This window comes from Galendromus occidentalis, unplaced genomic scaffold, assembly GCF_000255335.2.
Source record: "Galendromus occidentalis unplaced genomic scaffold, Mocc_1.1 scf7180000077463, whole genome shotgun sequence".
Classification (NCBI taxonomy): domain Eukaryota; kingdom Metazoa; phylum Arthropoda; class Arachnida; order Mesostigmata; family Phytoseiidae; genus Galendromus; species Galendromus occidentalis.
The window spans coordinates 510,757-526,376 of NW_003805451.1; the positions used below are offsets into that span (position 1 = coordinate 510,757).

The following is a 15,620-nucleotide window of genomic DNA, read 5'->3' on the forward strand; positions in this document are numbered from 1 at the left end:
CCCCACTCTCTCGGGCCTTCACCCCACTCAAGGAGCCCAAATCGAACGATTACTCAAGCGAAAACTAATTATAAAATCACTCAATCAGAGTTTCCGCTGATCACGGGAAGTGCGAACTCTTCCCTTGCCCCGCTCCCGCCACGGAAGAGGTTCCGCGGGAGGTTGGAGCCCGGGTCCTTGAACCCTTCATTTCGACTTCAATGAAAAGCGACAGAAGCGCGCGAAGATTCAGCTAGCGGGATCGTCGGTCGAGCTCGCTGGCAGGCACGCACGCACGCACGCAATGACAAAGGCACGCAGGCCACAGGGACTGACGGGCAGTCCAAGAGGTCCGAAAGGACAGTCATCGCCAAGGGCTGCACTGCGAGCGTTCTGCCAGGTTAGTGGCCTCTGTTCGAAAAACGTCATGCGTACATATCCGCCGCGTTACGTGGATCGAGTCTCCGGTTCGTGGTTCATCGCGTGAGAAGTCGAAGCGGTCTCCATACGCACCTGATACCGTTTGAGGAGAACTAACGTTCGTTGTTTGGAAGAAGAAGTATTCCACCGGATCTCAGGAATCCACTTTGATTTTGGGGTTTTCACTCACATTCACATAAACACACAGGGAGTCAATGAATCGGTCGGTCGCTTGGTCAATCGGCAGGAAGGCTTTTCCACACACTGCGAACCTTGTCTGGTATCGCGCACACACGGACGTTCGGCTCGCGTCGGAAGTTTTCTTGATGCGTGGATTCCGGGTAACACTCACTGGAAGTCAGGGAGGCAGAGACTGACTACAAAGCGGATCGGTCCGTCGTCGGTCGGTACACGGTACGTCGGTAGGTAGCGAGGTAGGTTGTAGGCGGTAGACAGACAAGAAGGCAGGTCTCCTCGCGGCCGTGTTCGGGCTGGCTCGGTCGAAATCAAAGGCTGTTCGATGTTGACAGGATTGGTGGGGGTTGAGGGTTGAGGCTGCGTCGGAGCGTTTTTTCTGCCTGTTTTGAGCGTTTCGAACGATTCGTTTCGGCCCCACTGCTGATGGAAAATCGGGCCTTCGAAGCGTCAGCCAGCCCTGGGCGAATGGCGAAGAATGGCGTTGGGCAAGGGAACTCCGTAAAACGCCAAAAGAGAGAGAGTCAAGCGCCCCCAACAATATAAGGCCTCTGCTGGGGCGGAAGAGTGGAGTCGGGAGCCTACCAGGCGCTCGGGAAGGGCCGCAGAACACTGCATGCTCTCTCGCCGTACATCTGCGAGGCATGGATTTTATCAGACACTCACTGCTGGAAAACGAAGCTGAGCGAATGCCGAGCGCCTTCTGGCGAACTTTCGATTTCACCTGCGGTGCCATTCCTCTGCCAGGGGAAATATCTCCCGACTTCGCTCTTCCTCTATGCATTTGCACTGGGGAAGTGCGCTCTAAGCCGCAACATTCAACATCATCCGAGGGCAATTCTCGATACCTCTGAAACCTTGCGGAGGACCGTACCAGAGAGGCAAAACGATCCCAAACCTAGATACTCCCGCTTCAGAACTTTACACCGAACGGCACCGGCGTAGGCGCGCGGAGGGGCCCAGGGTATTCTCTCGGAGAGGTGGGAGGAATCCGGGTTTCTTGGATGGGAACTCGATGGCGCGCCCCCTCTTGGAATTATACTTCAGCATCACGGCATGTAATTTCCTTTAGAGCAGAGAGATGGGCCCCAGCCCCACTTAGGGCACGCCTATGCGTGGGAGTCATGCACTTTTGATTGCATAGTTGATTGGCCCGGAGTATGGCGTAGCCTCTCCCTTCGTTCGGATAAAGATTGAAAACGTCTTCAACTGACCGCACTTTATTTTTCACCATCCGAAAGTTATCTCCGTCAATCTTAGAAAACTTTCGCCAATCAGCAGGGGCTTCGAGCACTGCAGGATGCTTTTGACTGCGTATTCTTGGACTTCTTGAACTCGCCCCAGTCATGTCGTATGGTCAGAAGTAGCCCCATCAGCTTGAAAGCCGTCTTTCCCCGTATCGGAGGAATTTCGCGAGGCGGCGGAAGAGATTATCCCATTAATAGATCGGCCTCCATCGGCAACGCGAGCTCAGCAGCGGAAAATGCCGCAGCTTCGATGACCTCCGAGTCCGCTCGAGGCTTGTGGACTATTGTTCCTGCGCCCGGGAATGGAGGGAACCCTTGAACTTCAACGGCAGATGATTTATGAACCGAAACGAAGACGCCGCGGACTCGCGCGAACGACTCGATGTGGAGTACGCAAGTTCAAGAAACGAGCAGCTCGATGGAACTTCATTCACGAGTCACGAGCGGAGATCATGGGGGGTCCGTTGAGATGGGCGTAAATCCGATGCAAGGAACTCCCCAGCCTAACTGAGAAGAGTGTGTCTCGCCGCGTCGACACACGCAATCGATAAGTACCCGGTACTCATGCCCCGTTACGAATCTGGCTCTCGCGCAACTCTCTTTACAAGAAGAGGAGCCGGATCCGACCTTTTCCTTCCCACACGTGGGAAAGTCCTCCCATTCGGCTGCTGCTTCATCCCTCAGACGCAGCTCGTTCCGTCCGGCACCGCGTGCTGCTTGCTGTATTGTTGTTGTGTGGGCGCTCGACTGCGAGATGTTTTGAAATTTCCCAAACTCACTCAGGCAGTTACGTTGCCTGAAATTCCGCGCCGGCTGCCGGGCCGCCCGCGCAGCTGGACGGATGCAATTGAGAACCCATTGTTGGAAACTTTTCTTTTGAAACACTGTATTCTTCCTCGGCCTCGAGCCCGCCCCATCTCCATCGAGAAGCAAACACTTCGGGAAACCTGCCGTCTCTCGGAGCCCAAATGATCGAGCAGAGGACAGACCGATGGTACCCGAGCATCGTCGCTTCCTCACTTATGCATCGAGAAGCACTTCCGGGCGATCTTCCCGCTGCGTGCGGACGCGCCTGGGATTCGCGTGGAGCTCCTGTATCAAAATGCCCCATCAGAATCGCGAGCTACCTGGCGGACTCACAGGCGTCGCTCGAGTCTGCACAATAATGCGAGCATTAGTCACGCTATTCCATCCGGCATTTAGGCGGAGTGAGCTCCGAAGGTCAATCCGAATCCGAGCCGTCAACAACTCAACCGGAGGAAATGAGAACCTTTCCCCCGAAACTATCACAATGTCAATATTTATAATCGAGAACAGTCCCTATCCAGTGGGGGGAAACTTCTCTCGTTTTCTACTCCTTGGTTATCCTTCAATGGGATTGGGAAGCACTTCTTCGCTTTGACCCTGAACAAAAATGGATACCATCCCGAGATGCATATTTTTTTCGCTAGCAGGAGGGCGGCAAGTCCATGTGAGGCTTGTGCCACGCAAGGTGATTCCTTGAGTGCTGCGAGTCGTCCGGGGCAGGGTGTCAGGTCTCGAACTCAAAAGTGTCTTTTCTTTCTCCTCGGACCTTCCAGAATGCTGTTCCATCGGTCCCAGAGGCCGCTTTCAGAGATCCATCCATTGTTGTGCACTTCTATGGTTGGCATCGTTTCAATATCCAGACTGTCGGCCGCTATCTGCGTCCCGCGAATGTTGAGCTTCTTAAGTTTGCGGAACACTTTGATCTTGGGAATGCTTCTCGATGTTATCTGAGGATTGTTCGAAATGTCCAGCATGAGTAGGTTTTTAGCGCCGGTGTCCCTCATCGAGATCGGCAGCGTGAGCCTTCTGAGGGAGTCATCGTTGAGAGCACATTCGCTCATCACGAGGCAACGGAGACTGCAACGAAGGGCAACGCATGTCTTAAAAAGGAATTACGAGTTTTTCTTCATGGATATTTGTTCGATGGGGCGTTCGGAGGGAATGCTGGGTCCAAAAAAGATGATCCGGAAATTCCGGGAAGCTCTCACTGAACTCGACTACCGAATATCGACCGAAAAACGACCACCGATTTCCAGCAGGAAGACAAGAGGGTCGGCGAGACCGACGATCTGAATCACTCACTTGTGGAAATAGACGAGGGAGGCGAAAACCGGATGGCCCGATCCCAGTTTACATTTAGATAGATCCAAAAAAGCTATGTAGTCCGCGATCAGCTCGTAGATATCGAGTATTTCCGAGAAGAACATCGCTGATTGCTGAGAGAAGTTCACTCGACTTTGTAATAGGATGCCATAAGTGTCGCGGAATGGTTTTAATCTGAAAAAAGAAGATACGTAACTTCACCATGGTACCATCGTAACTTTACCATGGGTCTCGTTTCACGCAGTCAAAAGAATAAGGAGCCCCGAGGCACCGGGAGCTCTCATTTTTAGGTTATAGGAGGCATCGGAAACATGCCGACGGAGCGTCGGGGGACCGAGCCCGAGCCGCGAGAGCCCCTATAGATGCTTGAGTGAAAACGCAGCTATCAGAAGTTCGGTCTGCGACTACAGAGTCGACGCCTGTGCGGAAAATAGCCCTTTCGGAGTCACCGCCGCAGGCTCTTCGCGAACCTTGCGTCCGACTTGCGGCGCAGCGCAGGCAGGCAGGCAAACATATCCCCTGAAGGCGGGAAATCTGTTGTCATTCAGCCACTGATTCAAGCGGAAAATTAACCAATCGGAGTCAACTATGCATCGCGCTGGGAGTGGTACGTTCAATCTAATTAACGATCACCACCCTCCTTTCTCTCTGATCCAATTTATAATCCCCTGCAGGAATCCATTCAAGTGGTTACATGCGGATTTCCCCCGGCTGTTTCGAGAGCGCGAGAATGGAGTAGGCGCCCCGTAATCGGAAGCAGGCTCGGTCGCGAGGATCAAACCAATAGTCAGCCTCGGCGCTCGCGGAAAATGTCGGTGCCGTCTGAGAACAGCCTAGCGGCCCGATATCGACCGCTTGAACCAGAGCGCGGATCAGAACAAGTGTATAAATCCTTTTTCTTGAGCTCTTCGCTATCTAACTTGCTCATCACTTGCCCTGAGAATCTGAATCTGGGGAATCGGCCCGGAACGACGAGCAGCCGCGAGAGGGAGGAATTGTCTTCTTATTGTGAGGCGTCCTTCCAACGCTAAAAGGGAGCGTTCTTAAGAGGGTGAATAAAAATCCTCCTTCACCGGATGAGTGATGAATGACATCATCCTCTGTCATAAAACTGCCTCTCCGAATCCCACGTAGAGCATACGACAAGACCCAAGCTCCGCTCCGGGTCTCCAGGTCTCTTTCCAGTGACTGAGCAGAACCGAGCGAGAAGTTTTCGCGTTTTTTAGAATTCAATCAACCCCAGCTCTTCCACAAACCGAGGCTCGGAGGCCCGTCTGTGGATATCCTCAATATCTTCACGACAATCTCCCCTCGAAACATTCCTGATCGTCATTGTAGGTTCGAGGTTGAGAGCAGGAAACCGACTGTGGGCAGGTTGAACCGACTGTGGGCAGGTTGAACCGACTGTCGATTCAGCCCCAGCACTCGCGAGGGGCCAGAAGGGACCCCACATCGATGACTAGGACTATGCGATCCAGAGGTCGTATGCCATTGATATTTCCAGAAGATGGTAGTTTTGAACATACGGGCTGTCTCCGAAAGACGAGCACCTTTAGGGAGACTAAAGCATTGACCCATGAGCAGGCACCTTAGGGGACATTCAGGAATTGAACGGGGAGTCTCGAACATACGATCGACGGTAACCGCAGCTGGGAATCCCGGTGGGAGATACGGAATACATTAGAGGATGCCTAGCCAGTTGGGCTCAACAGCGTCCGAATCGCAGATCCCTTGTCCTCGATGAGAGTATTGGAATCTCGGAAGGTTTGGCGCGTTTTCATGAAAGATTTCAGACACAGATGACAAAGGAACAGTGCTGCTCATCGCGTTGCGGAGGGATCGGCGGAATGGTGTCACGGCGGAATGTCTGGTCGACTTCTGTGCGGAGTTCAACATAGCGCACTTGCGATGTGCTCCGAGGATGCCGCAAAGTAACGGTCAGGCGGAAAAGATGGTTCATACTCGAAAGATTCGTTGGACCGGGAGCCTTGGACGCAGACGTGTTCTTCGGTAGGACGCTTCGGACGCCATTCGACGTCTACACTCGGGTAAGCGTCGGTTCCGAACTTTCACAGTGGCAGGCGGCACCATGGGGCCCGAGCGAGGAATAGAGGGAGAAAGCTGCAAACAGTCTTCCGAGTTCCCACGTCACCTGCTCACCGAGAGTTATTCATCGTCATCATATAATTTAGCGATCGATTGAGCAAATAAGTCGATGGCTGAGCGCGCTCCTCCGTTTGGACGGAAGCGTACGTGAGTACGGTCCGTGACCTCTACGTTTGCTTCGCCGAAGGATCCCTCGCTACCAGGAGGGTTTTTCCGAAGAAAATTAAAGGCTGCTCAGGAGTCTCAAGTTGTTGGAAGATTCACGAGAAAAACTGTTCTTCTCCCGTCGAGTAACCCTCATCTCATCATCATGGGGTCAATGGGAGCGGAAGCTGCAGAAGGAGGGGGACCTCGGTCTGGGACGAAGGCATGAGGAACCTCGTTCGCCACCAACTATCTTCTCCGCCGAATCCAGAATGTGTTGGCTGTCTGCGTGGGCAGATCTGTCTGCCAAGGTTCGATCGACATCACGCGGGAAACGAAACTCTTGAACAGCTTGAGGGTCATCGAGGATCTTCCAGGTTGAGTGGATGCTCTCAGCGGATCCTGATCCGTGTGAACAGTTGGGTGGACATCTCATTCCCTTATCTTCCTCCCCCTCGGTTTCACAATTGTTTTCCTTGTCTCTGAACGATTCTTCTTGCTGACTCATTGATTGAATCGTATCGAGTTTGAGACCGACCGAGCGGACGAACGCTTCTGGACTCCCGGAGCAGCGGTGCAGCCTTCTCGACTTCGGGATCGACTCCCGCATTGAGATTCAATTCGATGCGACTCTCTCACGATCTTCGCGAGCCTTGTATGAGCATTCGTCAATCCAAATCGCAGAATGCTTGATTCCGACCACCCATGAAGTCAGATCTTTGATGCCTGTCCTGGCAAAAAGAGAGAGAAGCAAGGCGCATCCTGCTGGTCTGCGGAGTCCTCTGTGACAAAATGGTAAGGGAATGTAATCAGAAACTTTGGGAGTCCTTGAGCTTAGAGGAGTTCACAACACTTTCGATTAGCTGTTATCAGACAAGGTAAAAGCTTCTGGCGCAATCTGTCTCGAGGCTTGCACGGCGGAATCCGACACCGTGCTTTGTCAACAACGTCCATTCCCAACTTGTCAATAGCTGCCCTCATTGACGTCGAAAGTGGACTTGATGAGCAACTCCGTTGCCTTCGTCTCTCGACTCTAGTGTGCTTGACGCGGCTTGAGCCTTTGACTCGATCAGAGCCCTGCCTCACACCGGGCGACATTAATACATAATCAGTGTCAAGCCGATCATCCGATCCAATGATCGTCGAAATTAGAAGCGACGGTCGGTCGATTTCGGGCCGAGGCACCGAAATCTCGCCATAGGAGAGAAAGCTACGCAGACAGCCGGAAGGGAGTTTTTGCAGTGGCGAGGCATGCCCCGAGCAGCTGACCGGAATCCAAGAGAGAGCTGAAGCAACTCTTCCGCCACTCCGAGCCGAGCAACTTTGTACGCTCACCAATTCTATACAGAGACCGTTGGAGCGGCAGCTGATACCGCAAAACAAATCCCCGGCATCGTACTGGAGCGCTCTGAGTATGAATACGTGAACACAGCGGGGCGGGCATTCGAGTTCGGGCTCGATATGCGTACTGCGCGCAAGCGTCGAAGCGAAGCTTTTCGTGATAAATAAACTATCGACGTCATTTATTTGCGTCGAAACAATTCGAAGGGCGGGGACCTCACCAGCCCGCCACCGGGACACACGGATTGGAATCGAACGAGCGGCTCATGCAGAGCCGCACGAAAGGCCACATGGAAGGAATCTCAAGTGATTTAAAGAGGGGACTCGGAAACATTTCTGAGTCTCGACTTCTCAAAAGCGTCTCTTTCCTTTCGGAAACAAGTCGAGGAAGAGGTTGGGAGAACATATAACCCGAGAGACTCCCGGGAGGAATGCAACGAGGATATGTTAGCCAGTCTAATTTTGAAACACGCTGTGTCTGACCTGATGCAGGCGTCCTCGGTGAAGTCGACGCATCCCTTGTCAACCATTCTGAAAAACACCTTCTTGGACAGATAGTCCGGTACGCCGTCCCAAGAGTCTACCCATTCACAGTGCGAAGAAATGAAGTCGACGCAGAGATCCTCGAGGGAGGACATCGCCGACGTGGATGGGTTCTGAGAGGTCGCAGGCAGATGGGAGGAAGTCGCTGGACAAGGTAGGCCTGGGAAAAAAGAAGAGATACAATTTTTGCGCAATAAAACACCGGATGGCCGGTGAGCCTGAGCTACTCCACATTCCGTCGACTGCTCCGTGCCGCGATTCGCCAACAGGAATTCAGCCTCAGATCCCCACGCGTTCCTACTGGCATTGGGGTCGAGCTGGGGGAGGAGGGAATTCTTCCGGCACGACCGGAGGAATTCTGGTGGTCTCCCGGAGATCTCTCGCGGAATTCCGACGCCTCCGCAGCGTCACAGCTCTCCTGGGCGTCTCAGGGATGCGGAGTACTGAGCCCCGCCAATACCGCTTCCGTGCAGTACGGGATTCAGATTCTAGGGCCTCCCCTCGAGGCTGAAGATCATGTTCTCGGACCAGAGGAACTCCATCTATGGTGAGAAGTCGGATAGTACCCGCATGAGGTGTCCTGTGGTCGTCGGAATGAATTTGCAGTGAACAGGCGCTGGTATGAATGGGCGAGGGAGCCTTCCGGGAGGATACTCCGCCTCTGAATCGAGATAGAGTTCGCATTTGGCTCTTCGCGAGACCCGTTGCTCCCATGGATTCTTGCATGAGATGAGAAAGGTGATCGAGCACGGACGGGACCGTGACGACGAATACGGAAATAATTTCCTCCTCGCTAAGCAAGCACCGATCCTGCGAACCCGCCTTTCGAGTTGAATAATCTCCGCGAGGTATCTATGCTGGCGAGCCGTGACCTCGTGTGAAACCAAAGTATGTATCTGCTGCCGGTGGAGTCATTCCGTGGATGGAAAGGGGTATATTCACTGGCTATGGAGAAGCTAAGTCGAGTCAATTCAGTGAGTTAGGCAGTTAGTTCTATTCAGCCAGTCGTAATAGGCCAGAGATGTTAATTGAGCAAGTCGAGGGATCGACTCATTTAGCGGCTGAACCGACAGGCAACGCCCTCCACCGGATCGCTCCCTTTGGCCTCGGGCCCCGAGACCTAGACGCACTCAGACCGCTGCATCGTTCCCGCTGACTTATCTCTCTCGAACAATTCGAAGAACACTTTCCCGAGACAGCTCGAGTTCCCCCGGGGAGGAAGGATAAAGGGGGGGAGCAATTCGGAGGGTAGGGGTAGTCAGTAATTACTGCCGAATCAAGATCTGCCAAACAAAGTACTCCACAAGATGAACAATTTAATCACTTCTGGAATTTCGAATGCTGGAGAGAGAGCCTAAGGAGCATCACGAAAGCCGTTGCCCGATCCCGCGGGCAAGTAGGAGCCAATATTCCGAGCATTCTGTGTGCATTTGAAAACGGAAAACGATGATCGACGGCGGATCCAGCTGAAGCATGGAATACTCTACCTCCGTACCGCTTCCGCCAATGAAGGCGGAAAGCAACAACACGAGGAGCTCTCACGGGACTCCGACCTGGCGTTCATGGATCCCTAATGGAGGAGCTTCTAACGCTCGCTGTTTTACCTCCGGGGGAGAATATCGTTCCAGACCAGAAATCCCGAGAAGAGGAGAAGAAGGTCGAGCCTTAGTCAGAAACTTAGACATGATCGGTCTCCCTCCGTAACTTAAACGGCCCGGGACCTGTTTGGCGAGGACCTGTCCTATCATCAGCGGCGGCGAATGAAGTGGAAGAAACAACATTAATGGGTGCTCATTACGGTGAAAGCCTAATCACCACGTGTTGATCAACATGCGATGCGGAGTCATTTTTCTTCGTTGGAGCCTCGCTGAAAGATAAATTGCATCGAAGGTTTCCGCGAGTCAGCGGAAAGGAAGGCGATCAATCTCGTCGGAGCCGATTCTTCGCGTGCTTTCTAGTCTTCTCCTGGACATTTCCTGATCGTCAGGTGTTCCGAAGCCTGGGAATCGGATCTGTGATGAGACGGACACGATGACGTCGAAAGTGTCTTTCGTGCAGGGAGCATCCAATGTCTTCTCGAGCCCCCTGGTGGAGAATCAATCGTTTCGCAAGACGTTCGACGCATCAAATTCGTTCTCAGGAGGCGCAGCTCGAGTATACATCCTCCCGTGGGGAGTCGAGGAGGGGAGGATTGTGGGGAATCGAGGGGAGATAGAGCGGAACGGAAGACGGAGAACCGGATAATTTCCAATCGATGACACCCGCAAGAGGGCATCTGGGAGAACAAGGAACTCGGGCATTAATAATTACATTCAACGCCGGCCTCGATAAAAGTCTCGTCGCATTTCCGTTCGCTTCGGATATGCTTCCCGTCGCCTAGCCTCCATGGAAGTGTGGCTGGCAGACAATGCGATTCGGTCTACTAATGAGATCAGAATGGCGAACGATGTTTACCGCCCGGATCAAGTATTCAACATACAATGTGACACTCGATTCTCTCGCGGTAATCCCTGTGCTCTAATCGGATCTCGAAATTCTCTTCTTCCCCTCTCAGTAATGGCTTCGAGAGCGGTCACGACTCATCATCGCCCCCGGAGAGCTCTTCTTCGGGCCGCATAGTTGTGTATTAGAGTCCAAGTTGTTCGGAACTCGCGTGGGATATCGGTGGGCTTTCCGCGTGCGTTCTATTTGTTCAGCATGTGAAGTTCGGATCCCGGAATAAAATGCGGGTGCGAAGCCCTTTTCAATACATTGCTGCACCGAGCACACCGAAGAGATGGTGACAAGCATTTCTCCGTCTTGGGTGATCGAATTCCCTCGATGCAGCTCAAAACATCGACGAATCAAGGTCCTCTTACCGACCCGTCTCGTATCTAAGATCCTATACCAAATTCATTCCCAAAGCTGCCAATTTGGATTCGCTCAACTTCGACGACAGAAAATCGGTTGCTCGGAAAAATTTGCTTGAACGCGGATCTTCGGAGCGTATGTTTGTGCACATATTCATGCCGAAATTCGAAAGAAGTCCGCAAGAGCTTTGACCGGAGCCCTGGGTCCCAATCGGTCAAGAGCATGGGAGCTTGATCCTCATTCACTCATCTGCGAGACGATCTCTTCCACCATAGAAATCCTTTTCCAACTAGAGCGGCTTTGAGCTCTGCGCGACAAGACTTGGCTCATGAAGCTCTGTCTCGAATGCCTTTGGATATAGTCGCGGGTCCCAGTTTCATCAATCCGGAACCGCTCTCCGGAAAGCCGGAATCACGACGGATGATCTCCGGAGGATAAATTGAGCGGAAGGAATTCCCGACATGGAGCGAGGCGGAATCTCCTTCGGGATAGCTACATGGTCGATCCAAGTGGGATTCTGGGCCTGCGTGGCTTCATAAGCCTACGTAAAAAAACACAGATCGACGAAAATCGAAGTCGGACGCCGTTCGCCGAGGATTCGTGGAGGATATTTAGTATCCGTCGTTGTTATTCGGCCTCGCCTCGCGAAGGCAGGCGAGATTAGCAAACGTAACCAGAATTGATCCTCGCCTTATCACCATCCGGGAAACGATGCACTGATCCCTCAGGTTCTTCCTCCTCCCCGGTCAGCCCGCAAACGTCATTCGATCCTTCGTTAGGAAGGGTTATCGACTTGCGAAATGAGTTCTACCATCTCCACTGGAATTCCTCTCGGGTGTGCGGTCATCGAGTCGCCTCGAGTCCGGGAAATGGCGTCTCAACGTGGATTGAATGTCAAATTTCCGGGAAGGGGCTCATCGGGGCGAGGATTTCGATACGGGATCAGAGCAAGCTTGAGGGCCTTTCGCAATGTTCGGAGGGTAGGTATCTCGGGGAATCTCTACAAGCTCGCCCTTGACGCTGGAAGTCGGAGAAGATTTTTCCAAAGAATGTCGTCGAGAGTCTGTCAAGAGTGAGTAGTACGAATTTTACTCTGCCGGAATGAAGTGACTCCTATTATAGTCGCATTGCTTCCACGAAGAAAATCCATCAAGCAACATCCTGTATCAAGCTCGTGGTTGAAAAATGGAAATATCCTGATGCCAAGGAGAGAGAGAGCTCTTCCGCGGGCGAAGCGAGGGAGCCATCATTCAGAAACCAACATGGAACGGCGCTGTCCACATCAGGCGCGGAAATCATTCAGCCGAGCGGCTGAAGCTATTGAAATCAGATAAGTTCATGTATTTTTAACTCATTGAGCTGACACACGACTAAATTCCCGACGGTCATCGGCTCCTGCTCATGCGTCATATGAAGATCCTGCTCCCCCTCCTGCCTGGAGCGTGTCGCGATGATAATCCTGGAGAATCCGGAAGGTCATCACTTCTTGCGCAGTGCTTTGCGGAGATCCCGAGCATGATCGTCTAGGGCCTTCTTTTTCGCTTCTCGCGCCACATTTCAAGGTGAAGTATTTAATCTTCTGGTCACCCGAATACACACAGAGCACTGCGTCCACGACTCCGAATTCACGATCGAATGATTTGACCTGCTGAAGAAAAACCGGCGCAACTCGGAGATTCTGAGTTTTCCGGATAAATGTGATTTCGAGTGAATACTCGATTCTTGGCCAGGTCCACGCCATTCGTCCTCCTTTGAGGGCAGCCTTGAGGGCGCTCCGATCTGACCGAAGGACTTCCGTCTCGAACACAGAATGCATTAGATGTCGGACTGATACCCTCGAGGCTTCGGATATTCATGCTGGCTCCGGGCCAATCGATAGACAATCCGATTGTGATTTGAAATTGAAATCTCATGGGAGGAATATAGTCTCGGATCTCTCTGATCGTCTTTCATGCATGACGGACGTTTCAACTCGAGTTGGGAGCTCATTCGGAGCAGGCTTTCATTTTCATGGTGGCTAGAAAGAATTGAAGGCAAACCGGACCTGCGGAAAACTTTCGCGCGCTGCGGGCTCACACCTGGACCTCTGGAACTGTGACCTTTTCGGTCGGCCAAGATCCGAACAAATTTTGAATAATTTTCCGATCTCGGAGCTTTATCGATCCTCCGTCGCCGTTCTCAGCGACGCGTCAACACTGAATCGTCCCCTCCCGCGGTTCGCTGCTCGCTCCCGTTCCAAAGGTCGTCTGCGATCGAAAGCTCGTGGGACCGAGAATATTCACTAGGTTTCGCGTTTTGCGAATTTTAGAGCTTGCACCTTTCCGTTCCCTCCACCGATAGGTCTCGGAATGAGAATCTCGCCTCTGCCAAGACCTATCTTCCCGACAACGCTCAGAGCATCTTATCTGCGCAGACGAGGCCCGCAAGATAATTTTAATTTTCGAAGTGTAGCTCGATGGTCAACATTCACCATCACTGTCGCAACTCGCAACGTCTCCGAGCCATTCTGGAGGCGTCCCACGCCACGCACCGATACCCATGTCGACTCATTCGTAATCGGGAAGGAACTCGAGACCGTATCAATTTAAATTGATTTATTCTTCCTACACTGAAGAGTTTCTCAATACATACATATATTAAATATCTATCAACCGGAATTGTATAAATAGACTCGTCGATAAGCCCGACGGCTGTAGACCTCTAAGATTTCATCCGGAACTAGCGCTGGAAGGCGACCTAAATGGCGCCCGAAACAACATTTGTACGTATGCTCACTTCTGTACGCATACAATTAAATGTGTGTGTGTATGATTGTATTTGAATCTATGTATTTCAGATACGAGCTTCGAACAAGATCCCGAGTGATGGCTTAGACAAGGCACAGAGTATTATCTTAACGGGCTCCGGGCCCGGAGGCACTTACAATGGGGTTCGTGCGATTGACCACCTTAATATATGCATATCGAACGAAACGTTCGTCCGTTAGCATTTATCGTCTTCCTCCGGCTCTTCGTCCGGCGCGGGAACCCTCCCCTTTCTATCGACGCAGTTGCACACGAAACCGAGGAGGGGCTCGCCTTTTCCCAGGCGTTCCGCGGCTTCAATCGTCTGCGGCAAGGGAAGTCCCCGGGTTTCGGGCAGGAATAAAGTCAGGATCACCAGGACGACGCTGAGGAGACCGCAAATTATGATCGGGTACACCGGGTTGTATTGTGCGGTATAGACCAGGGTGGGGGATATGTAGAGAGACAGAGTTCCCGCGAAACGTAGAACCGCGAGACCTCGGCCTCGCAATATTGTCGGGTACACCTCGGCCCCGTACTGGAGCATGATGTCGTAGTGGGTCGTGATGGCCACCCTCATAAGCAAGAGGAGGGCGAGACGGGTTTTCGCATAGCCGGCATCGCGGTCGGGTGAACTGTCGATCAGGAGAACACCACAAAGTCCCGTGAACGCCGTCGTGGTCGTCGAAATCAACATCGGCCACTTTCTCCCCACGGTATCCAAGGAGAACATGACGAATATCAGCGCGAGGAGCTCAACCGCGGCTCCGCACGTGTACGACAGGTATATGTCCGTGCCGATGAACGATGTGCTGAAGATGACGGAATGATATATGAGGTAGGTGAGGAACCACGAGGCGGCCACCAAGATCGTATGTTTCCGAATACGGGGCGTTCCCACCAGCTTCAGGAGGGTGATGGCCTTGCCGTCGTAGAATTCCTCGTCGTCCTCGACCTTCAACTCGAGCGACGTGGGAATTTCTCTCCCGTTCCATTTGCCGACCGTGACCAGTTCGTCGACGGCTTCGGCGTCGCGATGCTTCGACAGGAGCCAGCTGGCCGATTCGGGGATGAAGTTCATCAGGAGCACGGGAAGGAGCAGCGGGACGGACATCGCGACGTTCAGGAGACGCCAATTGTGACAAGCCTTTGCCACCCAGGGAACAACCATCGACGAGGAAATGTAGGAAACCGCCCAGAACACGACTGCCAGCGTACGTTTCTCGGCTCCGATGTATTCGAGCGCGAGTACGTACGGATCCTCGGATAGGGGCAGAAGACACAAACCGACCAGGAAACGGAATAGAGTGAAGGACATGATGTTCAGATCGACCATCGAGCACAGAAGGCCCGCGGTGGCCGCGAGACAATAACTGCAAATGATCGAAGAGCGTCTCCCGAAACGATCCGACACGATACCGAAAATTATAGCGCCCAGCGATGAAGCCACGTAAAACAGTGTTTGGATCAGATAGATGTACTGACTCTTCTCACAGACTAAACCCATGTCGGTGGCGATCGTAGGATACAGTTCCTCGAATTGGAACGTGTACTCCTCGCAGGTCTCGTTCACTAGCGGAATGGCGGACCGGGGAGATAAGAGTGCCGAGGTGACGTTTTCGTATATCTGGATGTGGCACCGCTCCGAGTCGTCTGGGATGAATATGCGTTTGGCGTTTTCGAACGTGACGTTGGCCAGCTGAAGTTGAGTTTCGTTGAATGGTAGCTTGCAATGGTACGTTGACGGGATGAGAATTATGAAGTACTGACAGAAGTACACAAATGCGCAGAACACCCCCGACGGCACCACCATCAATCCGAGCAGGAGCTTCTGGTAGAGTCCGAACGATCCGGCCTCTCTGAGCGCAACGTCGAACTCCAT

The 15,620-nt window shown here is 52.7% G+C and overlaps 2 protein-coding genes across 2 annotated transcripts; both read right to left on the bottom strand.

The window, feature by feature from the left end:
• Nucleotides 1-3,385: 3,385 nt before the first annotated feature.
• On the bottom strand, nucleotides 3,386-8,200 carry LOC100905629 (leucine-rich repeat-containing protein 42). Its single transcript, XM_003744262.1, has 3 exons — nucleotides 8,046-8,200; nucleotides 3,951-4,145; nucleotides 3,386-3,725 (listed from the first exon to the last, which is right to left on the bottom strand). Exons 1-3 carry the CDS (start codon nucleotides 8,198-8,200, stop codon nucleotides 3,386-3,388), a joined length of 690 nt encoding a protein of 229 aa, XP_003744310.1.
• A 3,669-nt stretch (nucleotides 8,201-11,869) lies between these two features.
• Nucleotides 11,870-15,620, bottom strand: LOC100905776 (solute carrier family 22 member 2). The gene is made up of 2 exons (XM_018639879.1): nucleotides 13,943-15,620; nucleotides 11,870-12,018 (listed from the first exon to the last, which is right to left on the bottom strand). The coding sequence occupies exons 1-2, from the start codon at nucleotides 15,618-15,620 to the stop codon at nucleotides 11,870-11,872; spliced, it is 1,827 nt and encodes a 608-aa protein (XP_018495395.1).